Source organism: Carya illinoinensis, chromosome 11, assembly GCF_018687715.1.
Source record: "Carya illinoinensis cultivar Pawnee chromosome 11, C.illinoinensisPawnee_v1, whole genome shotgun sequence".
NCBI lineage: Eukaryota > Viridiplantae > Streptophyta > Magnoliopsida > Fagales > Juglandaceae > Carya > Carya illinoinensis.
Window position 1 is genome coordinate 32,151,404 of NC_056762.1, and position 22,962 is coordinate 32,174,365.

The following is a 22,962-nucleotide window of genomic DNA, read 5'->3' on the forward strand; positions in this document are numbered from 1 at the left end:
ATGCTTGACATAACTAAGGCCACGTTTGGATAATAAAAATGTTTCATCTCACCATTACAACTATCACAAATTTTCACATAAAATATAATAAACAATTCAATTTTTTCAAATCTTAAATTAATAATAATATTAAAAAATAATATTTTATTCAATTTACAACATTCATCTCAATTCACTGTTAAAATGGCACATAGAAAAATCAAGTTTTATTAAAAATATATATATATATATATAGTTATTGTCATTTTCAATATCACATTTTTTATTATAATCTTTTTGTATTTCTTTATATCAAATAATTGTATCAACGCCTTTATTAAAAATAATTGTGGGGGCTTCTCCGATCTTAGCTTAATTTAGACCGGCAATAGCAAGTGAGCTACGTGACATTTACCGGCTGAGCACGTCATTTTGGGCAGACGAAACGTCCACAAATAATCCCCTACAGTGCGCGCGCATCTGTGGCCTCCACACGACAGTACGACTTTCCAGATTCTGGTTGGGATTTTTCGGTCGATTCTCAGGTAAGTTTCGTTTTCATTCATTAGATCTCCGATTCCTTTTTCAAGAAATAGGCTTTTGAATTGTGACGTTGATTCGATTCTTAACACACTTTAATTCCCTGCTTTTTGAAACTCTTACGCAGACATTTTTCTTGTGAATTCTTGTAGATGCTTGATTTTTGCTTTGATTTTACATGCACATGCAGGAGGCTTCTATTTCCTATTTCGTAATGTATTTTCTTTATTTTGTTATCCTATTAATTCTGTATTGCAAAGTTAAATCGTGGTACCATGCTTTCATTCTTTTGAGGTTTTTGTATAATTCGAAATATTATATGCACGTAAATATGAAATTGAAATAGGGTTGTGAAATGGTAACAAATTCCTCCTATCGAAAGGTCTGGCTCCTTCTCTTGGTCATAAATATTGCTTATTGCTAGCTAATTATTACCTTATGACAAGTCCTCTAGCCAAAAGGTCTGGCTCCTGCTCTTAGTCATAAAAATTGCTGATTGCTAGTGAATAATTGCCGACTTCATACTCATTATTTGAGGGCATTTCTTTTCCTGTATATACTCTAGGGTTTGTTTCCATGACGGCTTGGTGTCGCGAACGTTTTAGGTTTTAGTAGTCATGAGTTACTATAGTGATTGGCACTCTCTCATGCTATATAATTCTACAAACTTATGTTGTTCAAAGTGACCTTAACAAGTGATTTCTAATTTTTTGTATATTGACAAGTTAAAATCTGATGCAAGAGATGCCCAACCTCTCTCGTGAAGTGATGAATAATAATTTGTAAGTGAGTTAATGAGAGAGTTGCACTGATCTGTGTTGTTGACATGCCATTGGAACCCATTAGTTGGAAAAAATTATTTGCAACTTAATTCATTTACAAAAATCATGTGGTTGGAGAAATACATAAACGATTTAAATTCATCTCGTGTGTTTGAATTCCAACGAACCAACTTGAATGAATTGATTTTGGACTCACGTGAGTTGGACAAAAAATGACCATATTGCATCAAATTTGCTAAAACTCGTATTTTATCTCCATTTAAATCTAGTCACTTTTTACTAAATCCCAAAAACTTCCCTACTTCATTAAATATATCAAAGGAATTCCATTTCTGTGTGTGTGTATTCCAAAAAATATATATTGAATTGCAAAACTAATTCAATTCATGTCGTTAACAAATTTGATTCCAACCAACCAATTCAATTTCTTGTAGTTAACAAATTAAATTGTGACTTTGAATTGTTCATTTCTTCAAAATTGAATTGAATCGAATCAAATGCAATTATGCCATGGACTAGTTTGAAGACTCTAAACAGGATAATTTTTGTGATAATTGTGTGGCATCATCTAGTACTCACTCAATGATAAGGAACCGTGGATATTTGAAAAACCTAAAGTTCATAAAAGCCATTGGTTGACAGAAAAATACAGGGTGTGGGTGCTTTCGGTCTTCATGCTGGTTATGTTCTCTCTTCGTGGTTTTTACTGCATATATTGAAGTCAAGATGGTGAGATAATGCAGTAAATTAGGACAGATCAACTTTTAGAACAGCTGTACTACTTTAATATTGAGGGTGGTAATTGCAATATAATTCATAAATTTTAGAAATAGTTAATTGCAAAATCGTTAATTGAATTTTCACAAGTCAAGGCCTCAGTTTTTTAACTTCCGAAAAATTGATACCTGAACTTTAAAAAATGTGCAGTTAGATATCTCCGTCAATCTTCCATTAGAAAATTAAGGGAGGATTGCAATGTGGCACCATGATGCCATTTGTCAGCCAATCAAAGACTGACACATGGCCTCCCGTTAGTTTTTTAATGGGAGATTGACGGAGGTACCTAATTGTGAGCTTCTTGAAGCTCATGTATCAATTTTGCCAAAGTTGAAAACTGACTCAAATTATAAAAACATGAAAACCCTAGTATTGATTTTGTGATTAACCCATGTTATAATGGTAAGTTGTTAACCATATTATTTGTTTTGTCGATTTGTTAATGTGAGTGTTATCATTAACATGTTCTGTTATTTATATAGCATGGAATTTGTGTCAATTTTGTACCCAAACGTGCAAATCTTTGTTGTTTCTAAAGTGTGATTTTACTATGATTATTATCAACCGCAGAAATTAATTTTCTCTAACTACAGTTGCTATTCTTTTTTACACATTTCATGCTCTTTGCAGGGAAATTGCTTTGAAAAGAGGAATAGATGGATTTTTTTCTTAATGGAATGAATGATGAGGCATCTGAATGCCCCTTTAGTGAGAAGGAGATTCAAAAATGTCCATTTTTGAGGAATATCAACAAACCCACTTGCTTTTCCTTCTCTTCAGTGAATATCCTTGCTCCTGTGAGTTTGATCTCTTTTCCTTTTATGCCACTTTGCCATTTTTATTAAGTTTCTTATTAACCTTGACTACTAGATGCTGATGTGTCAATGGGATTAAATATTGAAGTTGATTGTGTTCTATTTTCTTCAGGGCTGGGGAGCCAAAGGCCCAATATTTGAAGATGGTCCCAATTTTGATATGGCATTTAGGCTCTTTCATGGGAAGGATGGGGTTGTCCCACTCTTGGGGAGATCTAACATTCATGGTGAGATTCCAGAACCTGAGCCTGCACCTCAGTTCAACCCTTTAGCAGCAAAAGCAGCCTCAATAAGTTTGTCGGCATTTCGTTTTGGAGGACCATTCAGCTTTGGTAACTTCTCTGAGAAACGAAAGCAGCAGAAGAAGTCTGAGCCATCCCACAAAAGGGAACCCCCTTCTGAGGTAGATTAATATCCTTTTGCATGCCATTTTATTCTGAGAAATGGAGTGTTTTGGGGAAAAGAACAACTGTACAAAATGGCATTTGTAATCAAGGTGGGTGCCTGCTTCTGTGTGAGGATGATAAAATCTGTTATGGGTTCCTAGATTTCAGGTTCAAAAATTAATTTATAATTTTATATCGAACACTGATTTTCTTTTTAATGTTGTAATAGGAAATATGATATAAATATGCTTCTTGGAATCATGTCCCTTGCTCTGAGATTCAAATAAAAAATTTACTTGTTGTGAACCTGACCAACTGCTTTTTGTTTCTGATCAACCATGCAGAAAGGAAATTTATCAAACCACGAGGCACTGGGAAATGAGTGGTTGAAAACAGGAAACTGCCCAATTGCCAAGTCCTACAGAGCAGTCAGCCATGTTCTTCCACTTGTGGCAACAGCACTTCGGCCACCACCTGGCATGAAGCTTAAATGCCCTCCAGCAGTAGTTGCTGCAAGGGCAGCCCTGGCCAGGACCGCCCTTGTTAAAACATTGCGCCCTCAGCCACTACCTGAAAAAATGCTAGTAATAGCTGTCTTAGGCATGGCTGCTAATGTGCCCTTGGGTGTATGGAGGGAGCATACTCAGAAGTTCTCACTATCTTGGTTTGTAGCAGTGCATGCGGCTGTGCCATTCATAGCCATGCTCAGGAAGTCTGTAATGATGCCCAAAACAGCTATGGCATTGACAATTGCAGCTTCTATCCTGGGGCAGGTTATTGGCTCAAGAGCTGAGCGGCTCCGGCTTAAAGGAGTGGCTGAGAGGGGAAGCGTTACAGCTCAAATAGAAACTGCAAATGAAGTCATGGGTTATGATTCCAGCCAGGTTGATGGCATCACAGGTGGTCATTGTGGTTCAGAAGGACTCGAGTACAGCACACTTCCTGTCAAAAATGATAGGCCAAGTTCTTCATCAGCAAGTATGTGTTTCTGATTGTTACTTCGTGAGCTGGGTTTTGAATAAAATAAAGTGTGTTCAGTATTGCTGCCATGCAATGGAAGAAATGGAGATTGGAACGTTAAAGATTTACCCTTTAGTAATACATGCTATTTAACTATGATATATTGTGCTTGTGTGATATGGTGAGTGGTAATCTATATCTGTATGTTCACCCAAATATCATTAAGAGAAGTGGTTTGACTTATCATAAATAAAAATATGAAATTTAATAGATGCGGTTTGCCTTGTAAGAAATAACCATATGAAATGCGTATGAAGTCTTTTTCTTCACAAAAATGGTGTAGGCCGAAGATTATAGGCCTTTTAAATCCGCCGTAGCTCTGCGTTATATCTCTGAGTCAGATCTGTCTCGCTGGGCATAATTTTTAAGCAGCTTTCCCCTTTTTTAAGGTTGAAATAGGCGAATTTTCTTAAAACAGTTATTGCGATAGTTGGGTTGTTTCTTACAGTGAGGTTCCTACCAGATTGGATGCATGATTAACTCGGATGTGAAATGATACGCCTACAATCATTTTTATAACCTTTTATACGACTGTTTGAAATGAGAAGTATCTTTTGATAAAATAATTTATAAAAATAATATCAATTTTTATAAATACCCTTATTTTGAAATATAAACTATGGTCATATAAAATGTGAGGGTAATTGCTCAATTTGAATTGCCATGAATGGATCGCTTTCCTCTCCCCAGGTAGCTTGCTTCCTTTTAACCTTGTCGGGTGTAGCCCTTTAGGGTTTTGAAACGAATAACGGAAATTTTAAACTGGGTTTGGATGCCCAATTCTTCTTATATAATTATTATAATTTTTTCAAATTTTCATACAATATATAATAAATAATTCAACATTTTCAAATCTCAAAATAATAAATTAAAAAATAATATTTTAAAATTATTTTATTCAACTTTTATCTCGATTTATTATCCAAACCTCTACCACTCATATATATGGTCTAATTGACATTTCAATGTCCTAAGTGAATAAAAAAAATAGATGATTTTGACTCCCAGATTCAAGCCAAATTTAAAAGAAAATACTTTAACTACAAAAAAAATTACACAAAAATAAACTCACAAATTAATATCGATTAATGTAATACATCAAATTGTAAAATTACTTTTATTATAAAATAGATTTAACATATTCTAATAAACCGTTATTTGTAAATTTATTTTGTATGATCTCTATGTGTGTAACAGTTATCTATTTAAAAAGGTTTAATACACAAGCAATTCAAAAGCACAAGCACTTATGATAACAATTATCCTATCCAAGTACAAGGAATTGTTGGAGGATTGGAAGAAATATAGAATAAGGCAGGCATCACCTATGTCCCTGGAAAAAAGAGGATCATTTTAACATAATCTTAATTACAATACTATTACGTCAACCAAACTGATTTCGGACAAGAATTCAGTAACCTTGGAGATCGCCAGCATCAAAGAAGAGCCACGTAGAAACAATGACTGGCCTAACGGCATTTGCAACAATTTGAAACTAAAAGCTCAAATATGAGAGAAATATATTACAGAAACAAGAAAGATGACTCCCATTCCTTGGCTGCGTTTCACTACCAAAAAATAGTAACTCAAAAAGCTGGAACCCACAGCCATGCTTACAATGTGCCTTAATTCTCAGCCTCGATAAACACCTAGGCATGCCAACCACATCTGCACTCGATCGATCCACCAAACCCCAAGAGCATCAAAATGCAACGTCTCATATTATCCAACAACATGATACCCAGGAAAACATCCACTATTCTGTACAAACGTCTGATATCTCAAATTTAAAGGCGACTTTAAAAGCCACCAAATTGTTGCTTTGAAGCTCCACCATATCTACCAGTTATAACACCACTGCTTCCATAAGCTGGAGGTACAGTGCTCAACCCTGGACAATCTCTTGCCCAATGCCCAGGTTGATGGCATTTGAAGCATTCGCCTGAGGAGCTGCCAACACCTGGCTCAGAGGAAACTCTACTAGGATAGTTCCCTCCTAATGCAGGACTACTCATGATACTGGGGCAATTTGTGGAGCTATGACCAGTACCCCCACAACTGTTACAGAATGGATATGAACCAGGAGTGCCAATTGCAGCAGCAATAGAACTATTATACTGGTTCCCATACCGACCAGCTTGGTGTGATGGTACTCTGAAGTCTTTGCCAGCATTGCTACTGTTCCCAGTATAGTTCATTGATGGAGTTGGTTGCCTATTTCCAATATTCCCAACTACAGTACCACTCATTCCAGGGTTAGGAGAGATACTTTCTGTATTTGAAGCAAAAGAACTATAGTTCCCTGCTTTAAGCTTTTCCATTAAATCCAAAACAAATCTGGATTCAGATGCAAAATCTACCTTTTCTGCTTTGACCACTGTTGACTTTACTCGTTGTTCATCACTGTATGTCTCCTCCTTTACTTTCAACTTGAATATATATTTTGTAAATAGAACCTTACGAATTATTTCTCCAAATTTATCATCATCTTGCTCTTCATACTTCAAATAATACAAACTTTTTGCAGGCATACCCATTATCTCCTCACCACATTCCTGAAATGCAGTTACCCATGTTAAGCCTGTATGGTCTTGTATCTGGAACTGAAGTATATACCTGTAATCACACTCCTCGATGGACTGATCGCACCTATCACACCGCCATTTCCCATCCCCATTATTTGTAACCTTTTTGTTGCATTGTCGATCACCAATCATGATAGGACATGCTGTGTAACAAAAATTGTCAACCTTTACAAATGAAATGGTTGCACTGACAGTGATCCAATCTGGCTTCTCAGATGTCCCGAGCCTCTCATCTTTGATTTGAGATATTGTCTTGCGACTATCTGTCTTACCCACACTTGTTTCCCTGGAAATAGAGACCGATGGGATGCTCCTTCCTTCCTTGTCAAACCAATCTTTCAGCCTGTGAGCCTCAGGAAAATTGGGGTCTATAAATAGTTGACTGGTAGAGATGGTCCCCACTGCCTTCCCATTGAAGTCATTAACTCTACCAGATTTAACAGCCAGAATGGGGAAAACGCCTGAATCACACATGTTCTGCAGTCTCTGTCCTTCTGCATTTACAAGGTTTCCCCACAGAGTCAACTCAACGCTTCGGCCAGACATGTCCTTCAAGTGTAGGATTCTCCTCTGAGTTTCAGTACCATTTTTTCTCATTATTGAAGCAGGGGGACTGATAGAAGACACAATACCAATTACATCCACAATGCTGTTGCTGTCCATGCCTTCAATATCACTTATGGGACGGAAGTGAAACTGCTGCTGTGGAATTGTGCTTGTGGTATCATCTTCAAAGCAAGGCTGTATTATTGAAATGCTCTCTAAAAAAATTTCATGATCATTTTGGAGGTGGTTGAAAGCCTTTTGAGCAGGTCTTAAACTTCCCTTGGAAATCAGATAGACCTTACCAGCTTCAATCTGGTTGTAGAATTGATCAGCCACAGCATTAAAGCAAGTTGCCCTAATTTCCCCACCATCAGAATCAAGAAGATCAAAAGAGAATACTTTACCATCACCACGGGGATTATTGTAGTGCCTAAGTTCTCCTTTTGCTGTAACTCTAGCCTTAATTGTCCACCTGCCCTGGTATGGATTCAGAGCAGCAATGGGAATTATCCTAGGGGGAGCTTCATTTCTAGCTACTGGTCCTCTGTTAGTGTACATTGGAGGTGGTGGTTGATATCCAGACTGAGGTTGACGAACAGAGGTATTTAGAGGTGGCCACAAAGCTTCTGGCTTGGGGTTACGGAAAATTGTGTTCTGACCACTATATGACCCATTTAAGGATGCTGATCCCGGAAACCCAGTACTACTCTCCACTTTAGGGTACATGGAAGGTGCATTAGATGCAGCATATCTTCCTGAATCGGAATTTGTTGGATAAGTATTGCCATGTGATTGGTTTATTCTAGGATGCTCCATGGATGCCTCAGCCATGTTTGGTTTACTAGCCTGACCAGCGGGTGAACTGCTGGCAAAAGATGAGAGATTCCCAGTTTGCATCCCTGGTTGAGCTATGGAGGACTGTACAGCAACATTTCTTGGAGCTGATACAGGTTCTCCAATTAGATCCATTTTTTCCAGTATCAAATCCAAATCAACAATGATTATAATCCTGCTTGCAATAATAAAGTCAATATGTCATCACCAAAAGCATGCCATGATAAGAGAGCAAAAACAAATCAGGAATAAATGACTCGGAAGAAAAACTCATAAAACTGAGACTTCTTTTATAGGCAAGTACCACTCACACACCGTGTAAACTGCTGACATCCCCCTGAGGATCAATGGGATAGGATATATTACCTGGCCCAAAGACCATTTAATGCAAAAGTACTTCTGAACTAAAAATCTTATAGAAGAAAAAGTGCACCTCACAACTTAAAATGAGACAGAAATTTCAAGTAAGACTGGACTCAACCATATACCAACATATCAAAAATTTCCAATTGGACCTAAACACTAAGGTGTGTTAGTATCTCAACACTTCTCAACATATTCCACTACTATTTATTACTTTATTATTACTTTTCACATACTTTTTACTACTATTTATTACTTTTTACTACTATTCAATATTCTATTATTACTTTTCACTTACTTTTTCACTACTATTCACAACATACCTCAACACTTCTCAACACCCAACCTAAGTTTCTAATTTTCAACACATCTAAAGATGCTACAGGCTAACAAATTTGATCATCACCCACCAAAAATGCACCGCTCGTGGTGGCACCTATGGTGGGACCCATTGATGGGGCCTTACTTGGAACATTCTCTCTTTTCCTTAAATATATGTGCATTGAAGTGCTGTTTCCATCAATCAACACACAGGAGCATGCTCAAATCGAACATGTTACAGAGGAAAAATTATTAGGATATCATAGGATATGGACAGGTGACACTTCCAACCTATCATGGGATATCATGTCATTAAAAATGAATAGTTACACCAATTTTAATGTCATGGCATATTGTGATAGGTTGGGAGTACCAAGTCATCTGTACTCCAGGACTACCTAGTAATTTTCCATCACAGAAACATAATATAGAAGCAGCAAATTCAGAATAAAAAGAAAGTCAGGGAAAAATTCAAGGACCTTGCCAAAGAAACCTTAATTTACATAATTGAAGACAAGGAAAAAAATTAGTGAAATAAACTAATAGCCCAAGATCTTTTTCTTTTTTGTGATAAGTACTAAGAAACTTTATTCCCAAGAATAGGGAAAGCCCAAGTACAAGGGTCGTATACAAAGGAAAAACCTACATCTTTCTAATAACAAAAGAAAATCTAAAACAAGTTCTGAAAGTTATCATCTTCCATTTCAAGAGTTTAGCCCACAAACACAAAGTACTAAAGAAAAAATCCCTAAGTTCTACCATCGAACGTTCTTTGTCTTTGAAACATCTTCCATTCCTTTCAAGCCATAAACACCACATGAGACGTGAAGGAATCATCTTCCAAATATCAGCAGCATACTTTCTTCCCTTTAATCCATACCACAGTGCCAATAGATCCACCACTTCCTTAGGCATCACCCACAGTAAACCTGTCCAATTAAAAACCACATTCCACAAAAACATGGCCACTTCACAGTGAAGAAATAGATGATTAACAGATTCTCCAACCTTCTTGCACATGACACACCAATCAGCTATGTACGTACCTCTCCTCCTAAAATTATCAGTTGTCAAAACTATGCCAAGGGATACCACCCAACTGGAAAAAGCCACCTTGGAAGAAACCTTCGCTCTCCAAATATTTTTCCAAGGGAACTCAGAGCTCCTGTGACAGGTTAATATAAGAAGAAACCGAGAATTTAGAATCACCTGCATGAACCCATAGCAAGTTGTCCTCCTTCCTAGCATCACCTTTGAACAATAAATTCTTTCCAAAAAAGCAGTAATATCATCTACTTCCCAATCATTGACATCCCTAATAAAGTTAACATTCCACTGAATATTATTATCAATGCATGGGAAAGAAAGTTCCACAGCTGCAGTTTGATCCCTTGCAATCCTAAAAAGAGAGGGAAAATCCGACTTACCCGTAGAATCCCCACACCAAATGTCATGCCAAAAAAGAATCCTCTTCCCATCTCCCACCTTCAATTTAATATGATTAGAGAAATCCCCCGAACCTTTTCTAATGAACCCCCACAAACTCACCCCATACACACCTCCAATATCTTTTGAGCACCAACCTCCCCACAAACTTCCATATTTTACATCAATAACATTTTTCCATAAGGCATTTATTTCCAAGTGATATCTCCAAAGCCATTTCCCAAGTAGTGCTCTATTAAACAATCTCGAGTTTTTTTATACCCAACCCACCACAAGCACTTGGGTGAAAAACCTTTTTCCAAATGGAACTTTTAAATCTTCTCAATCACCCTATCCCAAATAGTAACTGATTTATGTGAAGCCCCCAGTGGAAGATCAAGATATCACATAGGAAGTGAGAAAGTTCTGCAACCCAATATATTGGCCAAGTCTGAAATATTCTGAATGGTACCCACAGTAAGACATAAGTATTTTTTTCCTCTAAAGTGCATGCAAGACATAAGTATTTTTTTCATCAGTGAAGAAATTTATTAATGAGAAAAGTAGGCATAGCCCAAGTACACGGGAAATATACAAGAGCAACACCTATGCTGCAAGACATACGTATTTCATATACTATAAGTGGAAATAAGCTAAGCACATACAGCATAGGGATCTGAGTGAATAAATTAGTATATATTTTTGACATCTAGTTCAAAGAAGATATTTGGCAGTGTAGCATGTTTAAGCTGATAATAAAATGAGCAAATGTGGGCTTCCAGTCACTTGTGGTTTGAATTGGGCCACAGCATGTAGGCTCTATGCATGATAGACACCAAAAAAAACCATGAGTTTTTTTGTGCAAGTTTTTTCGTGCATGATTCATGTTTTCTTAGGTATGCCCATTTTTCTCTTGTTTAATTCTTTTTTTCTTATCTTGTAACTTACATAAAAAGTTTTACTTTTAGGTTTTGCACACTTCAACATTTTTAAACTTAGAAATGATTGGTCTACAAAGAGATCTCACAACAATAAATTTACAAACCGATGTAGTTTGATGTGATACAATAGATTGTAAAACTCCTATTGTAAAGTAAATATGGCGTCTCAAATCAAATCATGTCAGTTTGTAAGTTTACTTTTATAATTTCTCTTTATAGAACTAGCACTTCTCTTTTAGAAAAAATCAGCATAACTCCTAGTACTTGCCAAGGCCCAAAACAACAAAAAACTATTGACCACCAATGCATATATAACAAGAAACAAAAAGTTGACCATATATATTTTGAACCGTAAAAATGTTGACCAAGTAACACCCTAATACACTTCAGATGAAATTATGCAACCACATTACACAAGCTATACAATAATACATGTGCCATCATTACATTCACTTTTCCATAAAGAAAACCTTCCAGGCCTATAAGAGCATTAGTAGTGAAGCTACTCTTTAGCCAAAATTTGACTAGAAAATTTACTTTTCCTAGTTTAGCTAGCCACTTTCAACAACATCAAATAACAAACTCTCCAAACCTATCCCTATTCATTTTAAATATTTATTTCCATTCTTCCCTTACAATTTTTATTCTTATGGTAGTTGGAAAGTTTATTTAAGATAATCATATTAAAAAAACACATACACATAAAAAACATGATTATTTCTAACAAACATATTTTTAATTCAACATAACTATATATAAACGTACATTGCTCGGAACTCGGTTGAATGGAAAGAAACGCATACATACTACACACAATAAGTGGAGGTTTGGATAGTGAATTGAGATGAGACAAGATGAAAGTTGAAAGTTGAATAAAATATTGTTATAATATAATTTTTAAATATTATTTTTGTTTTGAGATTTGAAAAGAATAAATTGTTTATTGTATTTTATTTTGAAGTTTGGAAAAATTATAATGATGAGATGTGATGAGTTAAGAGGCTTTTTGTATCCAAACCTACCCTAAGAGTTAACAACATAACATATGGTACTTGGTAAACAGACATGAACTAATTGTAATGTGATACCTCTCCCATTATTTTGCTTTTTTCTAATAACAACAGAACATATAGAACCTAGAGAGCTCCAGATCTACCAAGGATAGCATAGTGAAAGACACAAAAGAGATAAAATAAGCAAAGAAATTGAATGGCCACCAAATTTGGCTCAACAGATTTGGCCTCTGAAAATATCTCTAGCAATTTATACTGTTCATTTAACTAGTTCATTGTATGATGCTGCTTAAGGGAATTGGATAACACATAGCCAAGCAGTTGGTTTGCCAAGCCGACTACAAATGCACTAATACGCTCACTCCAAATACAAGCAGTTCCACCACACTGTCACGCCTCATGGTCATGACGAAACATGACTTGCTTAAAGATAGAGCTACTAAAACAAAACAAAAAATTATACATACAACAATTAAAGAAAAACAGTATCGGGTCCTTCACAATTTTTTTTTTAAAAAAAACGACCTTTTCAACAAGTAAATTGATTCAATAATTGGTATCAGAGAATGTTGAAAGATATGCTTGTTCAAACATGCATACTCATTTTATCCCAACAGGCCATCAAATCACCAAACCATAACTTAAAGCGCATATGTATTTCCCAAACCTCAAAAGCAAATATCCATCAAGAACAATTGAAGCAATTTCAATAATATTCTGTCTTAATTTCCACATTTTCTCCAACAACACGGTCTGTATAAACAAGCAAAGCCAAACCCAGAAATCTTGAACAAAATCAAGCTATTTCAGCCAAGAACCGACAATTCCCCCGAATAAAATTAACAAAAACAGAAGCACTTGACGGAAGAGAGTCTTACATGCGGTTCTGGACGACGTTACAGACGAACTGAGTCAACTGGACGACAGAGCCCTTCTGCAACTTCCCTTCCTTGACGAGAGCATTCATCTGCGTGGCCAGCATCCCTTGCTGATGGTGAGACCCATCGGAGAGTAAGACCCTAAACCTCTCGGTATGCTGCTGTGCCTGAGTGCTCACCTGCTTCACGTCGATCACCTGGAGCACCGGCTTCACCTCTTCCGCCTTCATCTCCCCGCGGCACATCATCATTATCGCACCTTCAGTCAGATTTATCGCCATTTAAGGAAATAGATTGTGGCGTTTGAACAAAGGGAAAGAGGGAAAGTGAGGGAAAATCTGGTTGAATCGGACAGAAAGTAGAAAAGTTTCGGTGAGAGTGAGAACGAGAGAGTAACCCTAGGAAGGAAGAAGCGCCATCTTTTGAGAGGGAAACCGCACTGTTTTTCGATTTTCGGGGGGGGTGGGGCGGGGGAAATGTCGAACATGTCCCAAACTTACGATACACGCTAACCGTCCGCGTGTCTTTCTTTTTCCACCCCACGTGTATTTCAGCAGCTTGAGTTTGTTCGGTGGGATGAGGTAAAATAATTTTAAATAAAAATTAAATAAAATATTATTAAAATATTATTTTTTAATAATATTATTATTTTAAAAAATAAAATTATTTATTATATTTTATATATAAATTTAATAAATTATAATAATGAGATAAGATTAAATATTTTTACAATCCAAATAAAGTCTGGAGCATTAGCAATGATTTCTTCATCTTCATATGTAAAATTATAATTTTTGAAGATTAATTTTGAATATGAAGAAAAATTCCTGCATTGAATTATGTATTTTTTGACCAAATAATAATAAAATATTTTTTTTTTCCTAAAATTCCTAAACTGAGGGTGGTACGTTCCTCATTTATTCTCTTTTTCCATATTTCTATTTTTCTTGTGTTATTTATGCCTATACATGAGTTTTCCTTCCAGAAGCTGTTGTTCCCAACATTAACGTTACTACAATCATGTACCCAGAAATTAAATAATCTTAATGTTACTACAATCATGTACCCAGAAATTAAATAATCATGTATCCTCCCTAACTTTACTATAAGAAAACGAGACCATTTCACGAGAAAGATGTCCTGAACGGAACTTGAGAAATATTACTATATTCATCTTCCTACACAAAATTGGCGTGTAGTCACCAATCTGCTTTGTAGATGACAGAATCTATCATATATATTCAGTAATACAGAGAAATCCACACATACTCTATGTGTGGTCTAATTTCATACAAATTCACAACTTAGACAATTATATTCCATACAAATTTAATGTTTGCAAAATATATGCCATACAAATTAGACATCCAAGTCCAATAAATTCAATCTACCATATATATTCAGCAACATAGAAAATTCCACACATACTCTATGTGACTTCTAATTTCATACAAATTCACAAGTTGGACAATTCTACTCATTCAATTCAGTGTTTGCAAAATATGTTCCATACAAATTCAACTTCCAACCAAAAGAACCTCCATACAAATTTAAATGTCCAGTGTATCAAAATCAACTTAATAGAAAATCCACAAAGTTGATTTTAATACAACTTGACAGCTCCACTGCAGCTCCATGGCAGCACCACTCAGCTCCACTGCTGCTCCATGGCAGCTCCACTGCAGCTCCATGGCAGCACCACTCAGCTCCACAGCAGCTCCACATCAACAACCATCAGCTCCACAGCAGCTCTCAACAGTTTCCAACGCAAATTCATAGCAACCAGTAGTACAAAAAAATGATAGAATTTGGTGCAACCAGCATTGCAACCAGACCCAAAATAATGTCACCACAGTATTTACAATTTCAAAATACTTTTGGTGCAACCAGCAGTACAAACAGACCCAAAATAATGTCACCACAGTATTTTCCCGTTGGGGTTGTATTGCTTGGACATCAACACTTGCACTGCCCATAGGGGGATTGTTAATATCAGTTTCACCACTTTCCAATAGTGTGGTGAGGAAGGGATCATCATCAATTAAACAATTCATCATTCAACAAAATATTGAAGGATAAAGTGTTACTAAAACAGCACATTGGAAAAATATGTATGCAATGCCATATGGGAGATTATAAAACAAAATATATGGCTACTGCATGCTGAATGCCATACAAAAACATGGCATAGTTGCTAATACTTTTTTATTAAATGTCCAGAAAACAAGGCAGTACACAAACAAAACAATAATAAAACCAATAAAACACAAGTATTATGGTTTAAGGAGATATTGTTATCTTTTCTATCTTTCTGAATGTTGTAACTCAGATCACCTATTATAATCTATTATACTGCAGTAATTTTGTTTTACTTTCCTACATTTTTCAACAACTAAAATGTACCTTCAGTGTGTATGTTTCTATGATAATTTGTATTATCTATGGAAATGTGACATGGACTTTAGGTTGCTGCAGTATACATTGCTAAATATGAATTCTGCTAGCCGATTGATATGGAATGCAGTTAAGGATGCTAGTATGACCTTGTAACACTTTCTGGTGAGCTACCATAAACCTTTTAAGGCATAATTAATTCTTTATTTATCAAAAACATGGTTGTGTTGCTGATACTTTTTTATTAAATGTCCAGAAAACAAGGCAGTACACAAACAAAACAATAATAAAACCAATAAAACACAGGTATTATGGTTTAAGGAGATCTTGTTATCTTTTCTATTTTTCTGAATGTTGTAACTCAGATCACCTATTATAATCTATTATACTGCAGTAATTTTGTTTTACTTTCCTACATTTTTCAACAACTAAAATGTACCTTCAGTGTGTATGTTTCTATGATAATTTGTATTATCTATGGAAATGTGACATGGACTTTAGGTTGCTGCAGTATACATTGCTAAATATGAATTCTGCTAGCCGATTGATATGGAATGCAGTTAAGGATGCTAGTATGACCCTGTAACACTTTCTGGTGAGCTACCATGAACCTTTTAAGGCATAATTAATTCTCTATTTATCAAAAAAAATTAATTCTTCGGTCTGAAATTTGCAATCACCTTCTAGTGTAGCATGAACCCACGCAAAGAAGAGTTATTGCAGTTTTTATATTAAATTCATAACTTACATATCTTGGGTCTGAAGGTGGGAATTACACTTTCTTTTTCCTTTATTGATAAGTAGGTGGGGATAACACATTCTTATGGAAACAGCAGACGGGTGGAGGACAGCAAGTCATTGGGTGAACTTAGCTTCCAGGTAAAATAAAATAGATGTATCCATATACAATTATGCATTGAATATATTTTTAAGTTCAATATGCAGTTAATTCATGGAACGCATTTTTCAAGCTGCATGAGCTACTTTTTCATTCCCAGAAGCCTTCTAACATATTGATAACGATAGGGACAGAACACTCTTAATTCATGTACAAGGTTGGGGAGTCAAATGCATGTACAAGATCAGGAGAAATCAAAAAAACCGATGAACCAACCCAGTTTTCTCTATCTATCTCTATTCTCAATTCAATATTAGGGGCAATCACATAAAAAAAAAACCTAAAAAAATTCTAATTAGGCCAAATAACACACAAAAAAATTATGCAACCAAATCCACAAATGGGTTACACGAAATCACCTTTTGGGCAAGAGAAGAGGCTGCCGTTGATGAAGAAACCACCAGAAAATTGTGGGCGTCCAAGAGAGAAAACAGAGCAACGAGAGAGAGGGGTGAAATGGGTGTCGAAGAGAAGAAGAGAGAGCTGTTCGGATGGAAAGAGAAGAAGAGAAAAAGAGGGAGCCGTTGGGGGATGGAGAGAAAAGAGAAAAGAGAAGAAGAGAGATGGAGGCGTTCGGGGATGGAGAAAGAAGAGGAGAAGAGAGAGAGAGGAGAAAAAAGAAAAGAGAGAAAAAGAAAGAAAAGAGAGAGTCGTTCGGGATGGAGAGAGAAAAAATAATAAAAATATTGTTTGAAGAATGAAAATATGTTCTTCATGTTTAAATAAATACTGTAGCTAGTTATTTATAATTTTAGAGATGAATAAACCAATGCGGATGATTTTAAAGGCATATTCTTTAAATTTAAAAATAAAAATGAAGATGATGAAGTCATTGCTGATGCTCTAAGTATTGTTGTTTGTCCTTGGATAATACTCTTTTATTTTATTAATAAATAAATTAATAAAAAAAATGATTGAATTAACAAAAAGGTAATGATAATAATATACTATCTTACAACCTATTTTATAGCTAACCGACGTCATGTTGTCACTTCATTAAAACTATTAAAGTTTTTACAATTTTAGTTTTTCATCAATTTTAAATTTTATGAATCAGCCCTTTAGTTTATAAAAGTCATGAAAATATTGTGTATAATGTATATATCATTATCATAAATATTTTAGTCACAAATATATTTCATAAAAATAAATTTACAAAATAATCTGATTTAATGTAATATATTATATTATAAAACTATTTTTATTATAAAATAAATTTAATATATTGTACAAAGTCATATTAATTTATAAATTTATTTTTGTGAAATCTTTTTGAATCTATGATACTTCTTATTAATTATTCATACATTTATAAAAACTAACAATTTATGTTAGTAAGGCAGGATGCACAAGTGATTATTGGCAACTTTGTTAATTGCTCGTGAATGAAGAGAAGACGTAAAAATATTAAAAAATAATAGCAAATAGATATTGAAATTTGCAAACAATGAAGCTATTGTTAATTTGTCTCTTGGATAAATATTACCTCCTACTCACGAATTAAGTTATGCAAAAGAGAATTTAACAATAATATCCTAAGGATATAAATCTGTTTATATAGTATGTAGATTATAAATTCTGAACACTAATCTTAAAACGAACAAATATAATAACAACAATTGCAATGTTTTATTTGAATTTAAAAATAATGGTTTCTATTAGAAATGTATGAAATATCTGTCATTAAATTAAACACTTCACTTTGTTTGATTTGAAAATAATTATGTCACTTGTGCTTAATGCATCGCGTATGTGGTGTGACATTATTATTGTGTGTCTATTCTTATATTTATAAATTAATATGACTTGATATAGTATTAAATTATAAAATTATTTTTATTAAAAAAATGGATATATTGTATTATATAAAGTAATATCAATTTGTAAATGTATTTTTGAAGGGTCTTTTAGTAACTGTAACACTTTTCATTAATTATTCATACATTTATAAAAACTAACGATTTACGTTGGAGAGGCAGGATGCACACATGATGATTGACAACTTTGTTGATTGTTGGGAACGAAGAAGAGACGTAAAAATTATTATAAAATAATAAGCAATGTTACGTATAGTCTCAATTTAAAAACTGCAACGTAAGTCTGGGGCAATTTTATATTTAAAATTTTTTAAAATTACAAAATATCCCTCATAAAATAATATTTTTTGTCATTTATCAAATGACCTACACATACAGTCCCTAAATGAAGACTACAAATAAAATTTCTCTAAAATAATAACAAATAGAGATTGAAAATTACAAATAATGAAGCGATTATTAATTTATCTCTTAGACAAATATTGACATCCACTCACGAATTGAGTTCTGCAAAAGAGAATTTGGTAATAATGTTGTCAGATTACAATTCTATTTATATAGTGTGCAGATTATAAATTCTGAATACTACTTTTAAAATAAACATATGTAATAATAGCAATTGCGATGTTTCATTTGAATTTAAACAAAATGATTTTTATTAGAAATGTGTGAAATAACTGTCATTGACCGTCATTAATAAATGTAAAAAAATTTAAAAAATACATCATTTCATTTGAATTAAAATAATTATGTCACTTGCTTTTAATGCGTCCCACGTGGTGTGACACTATTATTATGTGTGTACCCTTATATTTATAAACTAACATAGTTTGATGTAGTATATTAAATTATAAACTATTTTTTATTATGAATTAGATCTAATGCATTATATAAAGTCATATCAATTTGTAAATATATTTTTGTATAATTTTTTTGTAACTATAACACTTTTTATTAATTATTATGCATTTATAAAAACTAACTATTTACGTTGGCGAGACAGGATGCACATTTGATGATTGGTAACTTTGTTGATTGCTCGAGAACAAAGAGAAGACATAAAAACTATTAAAAAATAATAGTAAATACAAATTAAAAATTGCAAATAATGAAGCGATTGTTAATTTGTCTCTTAGATAAATATTGTCTCCCACTCGCTAATTAAGTTTTACAAAATAGAATCTAGCAATAATGTCCTCAATATAAAACTTATTTATATAGTGTGTAGATTGTAAATTCTAATCACTAATTTTTAAACGAACAGATGTAATAGCAGCAGTTGCAATATTTCATTTGAATTTAAACAAAATGATTTATATCATAAATATGTGAATAAACTGTAAAAATTTTTTTGTAAAAATACATCACTTCGTTTGAATTAAAAATAATTTCCACTTGCGTCTAATGCATCACTCTTGTGGTGTGACACTATTATTGTGTGTTTACTCTTATATTTACAAATTGACATGACTTGATGTAGTATATTAGACTGTAAAATTACTTTTATTATAAAATAGATCTAATATATTATATAAATCAGATTAATTTATAAATATAGTTTTTTGAAATCTTTTTGTAACTGTAACACTTCTCATTAATTATTTATTTATTTATAAAAACTAACGATTTACGTTGGCAAGGTAGGATGCGCACGTGAAGATTGGCAACTTTGTTGATTGCTCAAAAATGAAGAGGAGACGTAAAAACTCTTAAAAAATAATAGCAAACAAAGATTGAAAATTACAAACAATAAGGAGATTGTTAACTTGTCTCTTAGAAAAATATTGTCTCCTACTCATGAACTGAGTTTTGTAAAAAAGAATCTGACAATAATGTCTTTAAGATACAACTTTGTTCATATAGATGTAATAGCAACAATTGTAATGTTTCATTTGAATTTAAACAAAATGGTATATATTAGAAATGTGTGAAATAACTGTAAAAAATTTGAAAAAACACATCACTTTGTTTGAATTAATAATAATTATGTCACTTGCATTTAATGCATCACGCGTGCGGTGTAACACTATTATTATGTGTCTACCCTTATATTCCATTTTATATATTGTGAAACCCACTCATTTATAAACTATTAAAAATTTGCTTATCTCTTTAATGTGTGATTAATTTCAAAAAGTCACGTTGGAATGAAACTTTAAAAGAAATCAAAGTCAAATTAGAGGGAATATATGAAATACTCCCACAAACACACCAATAGTGTGTGAAAATTGCACATAAAAATATGAAGCCAGTGACAATTTTGGTAAAGAAAACTTTACTCCCACCAAGGGAGTCATTGATTTATTTATTTATTTTTATAGATTGTCTTTTTTTCCTTAATAGTTAATGAATTATTTTTTTAAAAATTTATTATTTTTATTTTTTTTAAATGTTTAAAAAATTTTAAAAAAATTTACACAATAGTAAAAAAATTTGATAGCTTTTACTTTGTGTCTGGCATCACCCATATTATATATATATATATATATATATATATATATATATATATATATATATATATTATAATAAAAAGTGGTATAACTAGCCTGATAATATAAAGAAAAAAATAAATAATAAAAGGCTGTAGAACCTACCATTTGCATATATAAAATATAGAATATGATAAAATAGATTTAATTGAAAATATAATACTTACAAAAAGATTAATTCTCAAAGAAGTTGAGAACAATTGATATGAAAAGAATCTTAGTTTACAATAGATGATATTTGGAGAGTAGGAAGAGCTAGAAAATGAATGGCTTCAAATGAGGAATTATGAATGACTTCCTTTACATACACACTCCCTTTTTATAGACACATGTGTAGTGAAGATCAATAATATGTGATGATTAACAATAGCATAGTAAATGCAGATAATAAACAAAGTCTATTGTCTTATTTACGTTGGTATGTTTTATCGTCATTTATTTACAGTACTTGATAATAATTTGCAGTATATACAAAGTCTTTTATCTTTTAATTAATTGCTATTGTTGGCTTACAATGGTAGATAATCATTTGTCTGATCTTGAAAAATAATATGATAGTAGACAATAATGAACACAGTTGTTTGTTTATTCTAAAAGAGATAATACTTATAACGGCTGAAAAGATAATGGTTCTGAAAATCTTATCATGTTGGATAATTGAGAGAGTAATAATCTTTTAAAATTAAATAATTTGATAATCATAATTTGAGAGTTCCAAATTAAATGGATCTTGAGAATCCATCCAATGTAGTGGATAATTTTGAGAATGAGAGACATGTTGGGAATGAGAGGCCTGTTGATAATTTTGAGAATGAGAGGCCTGATTAATTAGTGATGACACTGCTGCTAGCGATGCTACTTGATGTAATGAAGATAATCTGGATTGTTGTTGAGGATTTTTTTTCTCATCGTTATCTAAAACTTGTGATATTATTTCATCCAATTTTTTCAAATATTTTTTATAGGTAATTGATGTTAGTTGAGCTTGAAATCTACTTCGTTTGACTAACACCTCAGGAGTTTTGTTAATCTTTGAAAACGTTTTTATAACATGATTATAATTATATTTTTTTCACCATTTGATAGAAATTTGACAGGCCAAGAACATAATTTTTTGTAGAGATGGATGAGATTTGATAACATATTCCTACTTCATGATCCAATTAAATCTTATTTTAAAGAATAAAAGAAGAAATGATGGACAATATGATACGGAATGTATATAATAATTTTGTAATGTAAAAATTTGGAGACTTTCTTGGAGAGAAATGGGAAGAATGAGAAATTCTAGTCTAAACTAATCCCACCATAGCAGGAAACATATTGGGAGAGTGTTAATTTCCTATAATTTGTCAAAATGAAGAAATCAGAAATAACGCAAATTCTTATTGTCTTAAAAATATTTTTGTCTGTGCCTATTGGTAGTCATAATAATCAAAATATGGTGGATTATATGGTTGAGAAAATCTCTTGTCAAATAAGGGTTTTTTCCCCACTGTTTAAAGGTAAGGACTTATTTAATAATAACTTTATGAAAAGCAATAATTGGAGATGACAATAAAGAAGATTGAGATTGAAGAGAACATGGGATTTTAGAAATAATAATAGAATATGTATCTCTTAAAATAAATTTATAAAAATTTTGGGTTTTTATAATATGTTTTAGAACATAATGTCAATTTGGTAATAGAAAATTATTAATGAATTCTTGAGGATTGGTAATGTGCTGTAATTTAGATTCAATGGGAAATACTGAATGCCAATGAGTTTTGAAAATAACAAGAGTTGTAAAAAACTGAGATAATAGTAGAGGATTGATAATATGAGAATAAGTAGAAGAAGAAGTAGAAACAATTTTTGAATATATTGTTAATTTTGGAGAAGTAATGGTGAGAATGAATTATAAGATGGTCTGATGTTTTATCGTAATGTTTTCGATACCGTGTAATGTTTTGGAGTGGCAAAATGACAATGTGAAGGATAAGAAAGAGATGGCGGTCTGGCATAGGAAGATTTAAACTTTACTCTAGACTTTGAGGATGACATAATTTTTTCTGTAAGATTTATCGAGATAGAAAATAAAGAAGAGAATTATATTCTCCTTTAATATGTTTAATATCAAAATAAAAAATATTTAAAATAACTTGTCATTTAGTAAA

At 33.0% G+C, this 22,962-nt stretch overlaps 2 protein-coding genes and 1 long non-coding RNA gene across 4 annotated transcripts; 1 reads left to right on the forward strand and 2 right to left on the reverse strand.

Annotated features, from left to right (window-relative positions):
* Window positions 1-368: 368 nt before the first annotated feature.
* Window positions 369-4,509, forward strand: LOC122282114. 2 transcript variants are annotated; one of them, XM_043094070.1, is made up of 4 exons: window positions 369-524; window positions 2,709-2,875; window positions 3,006-3,296; window positions 3,624-4,509. In XM_043094070.1, exons 2-4 carry the CDS (start codon window positions 2,735-2,737, stop codon window positions 4,269-4,271), a joined length of 1,080 nt encoding a protein of 359 aa, XP_042950004.1. In that variant the 5' UTR covers window positions 369-524; window positions 2,709-2,734; the 3' UTR covers window positions 4,272-4,509. The 2 variants fall into 2 exon arrangements, with proteins under 2 accessions (XP_042950004.1, XP_042950005.1); XM_043094071.1 differs by lacking the exon at window positions 369-524 and adding an exon at window positions 691-735.
* A 1,020-nt stretch (window positions 4,510-5,529) lies between these two features.
* On the reverse strand, window positions 5,530-13,670 carry LOC122281548 (replication protein A 70 kDa DNA-binding subunit A). The gene is made up of 2 exons (XM_043093129.1): window positions 13,206-13,670; window positions 5,530-8,439 (listed from the first exon to the last, which is right to left on the reverse strand). The coding sequence occupies exons 1-2, from the start codon at window positions 13,484-13,486 to the stop codon at window positions 6,099-6,101; spliced, it is 2,622 nt and encodes an 873-aa protein (XP_042949063.1). The 5' UTR covers window positions 13,487-13,670; the 3' UTR covers window positions 5,530-6,098.
* A 788-nt stretch (window positions 13,671-14,458) lies between these two features.
* On the reverse strand, window positions 14,459-17,083 carry LOC122282725. Its single transcript, XR_006230451.1, has 2 exons — window positions 16,857-17,083; window positions 14,459-15,173 (listed from the first exon to the last, which is right to left on the reverse strand). It is a non-coding gene; the product is annotated as an uncharacterized LOC122282725 (long non-coding RNA).
* Between the last annotated feature and the right edge of the window lie 5,879 nt (window positions 17,084-22,962).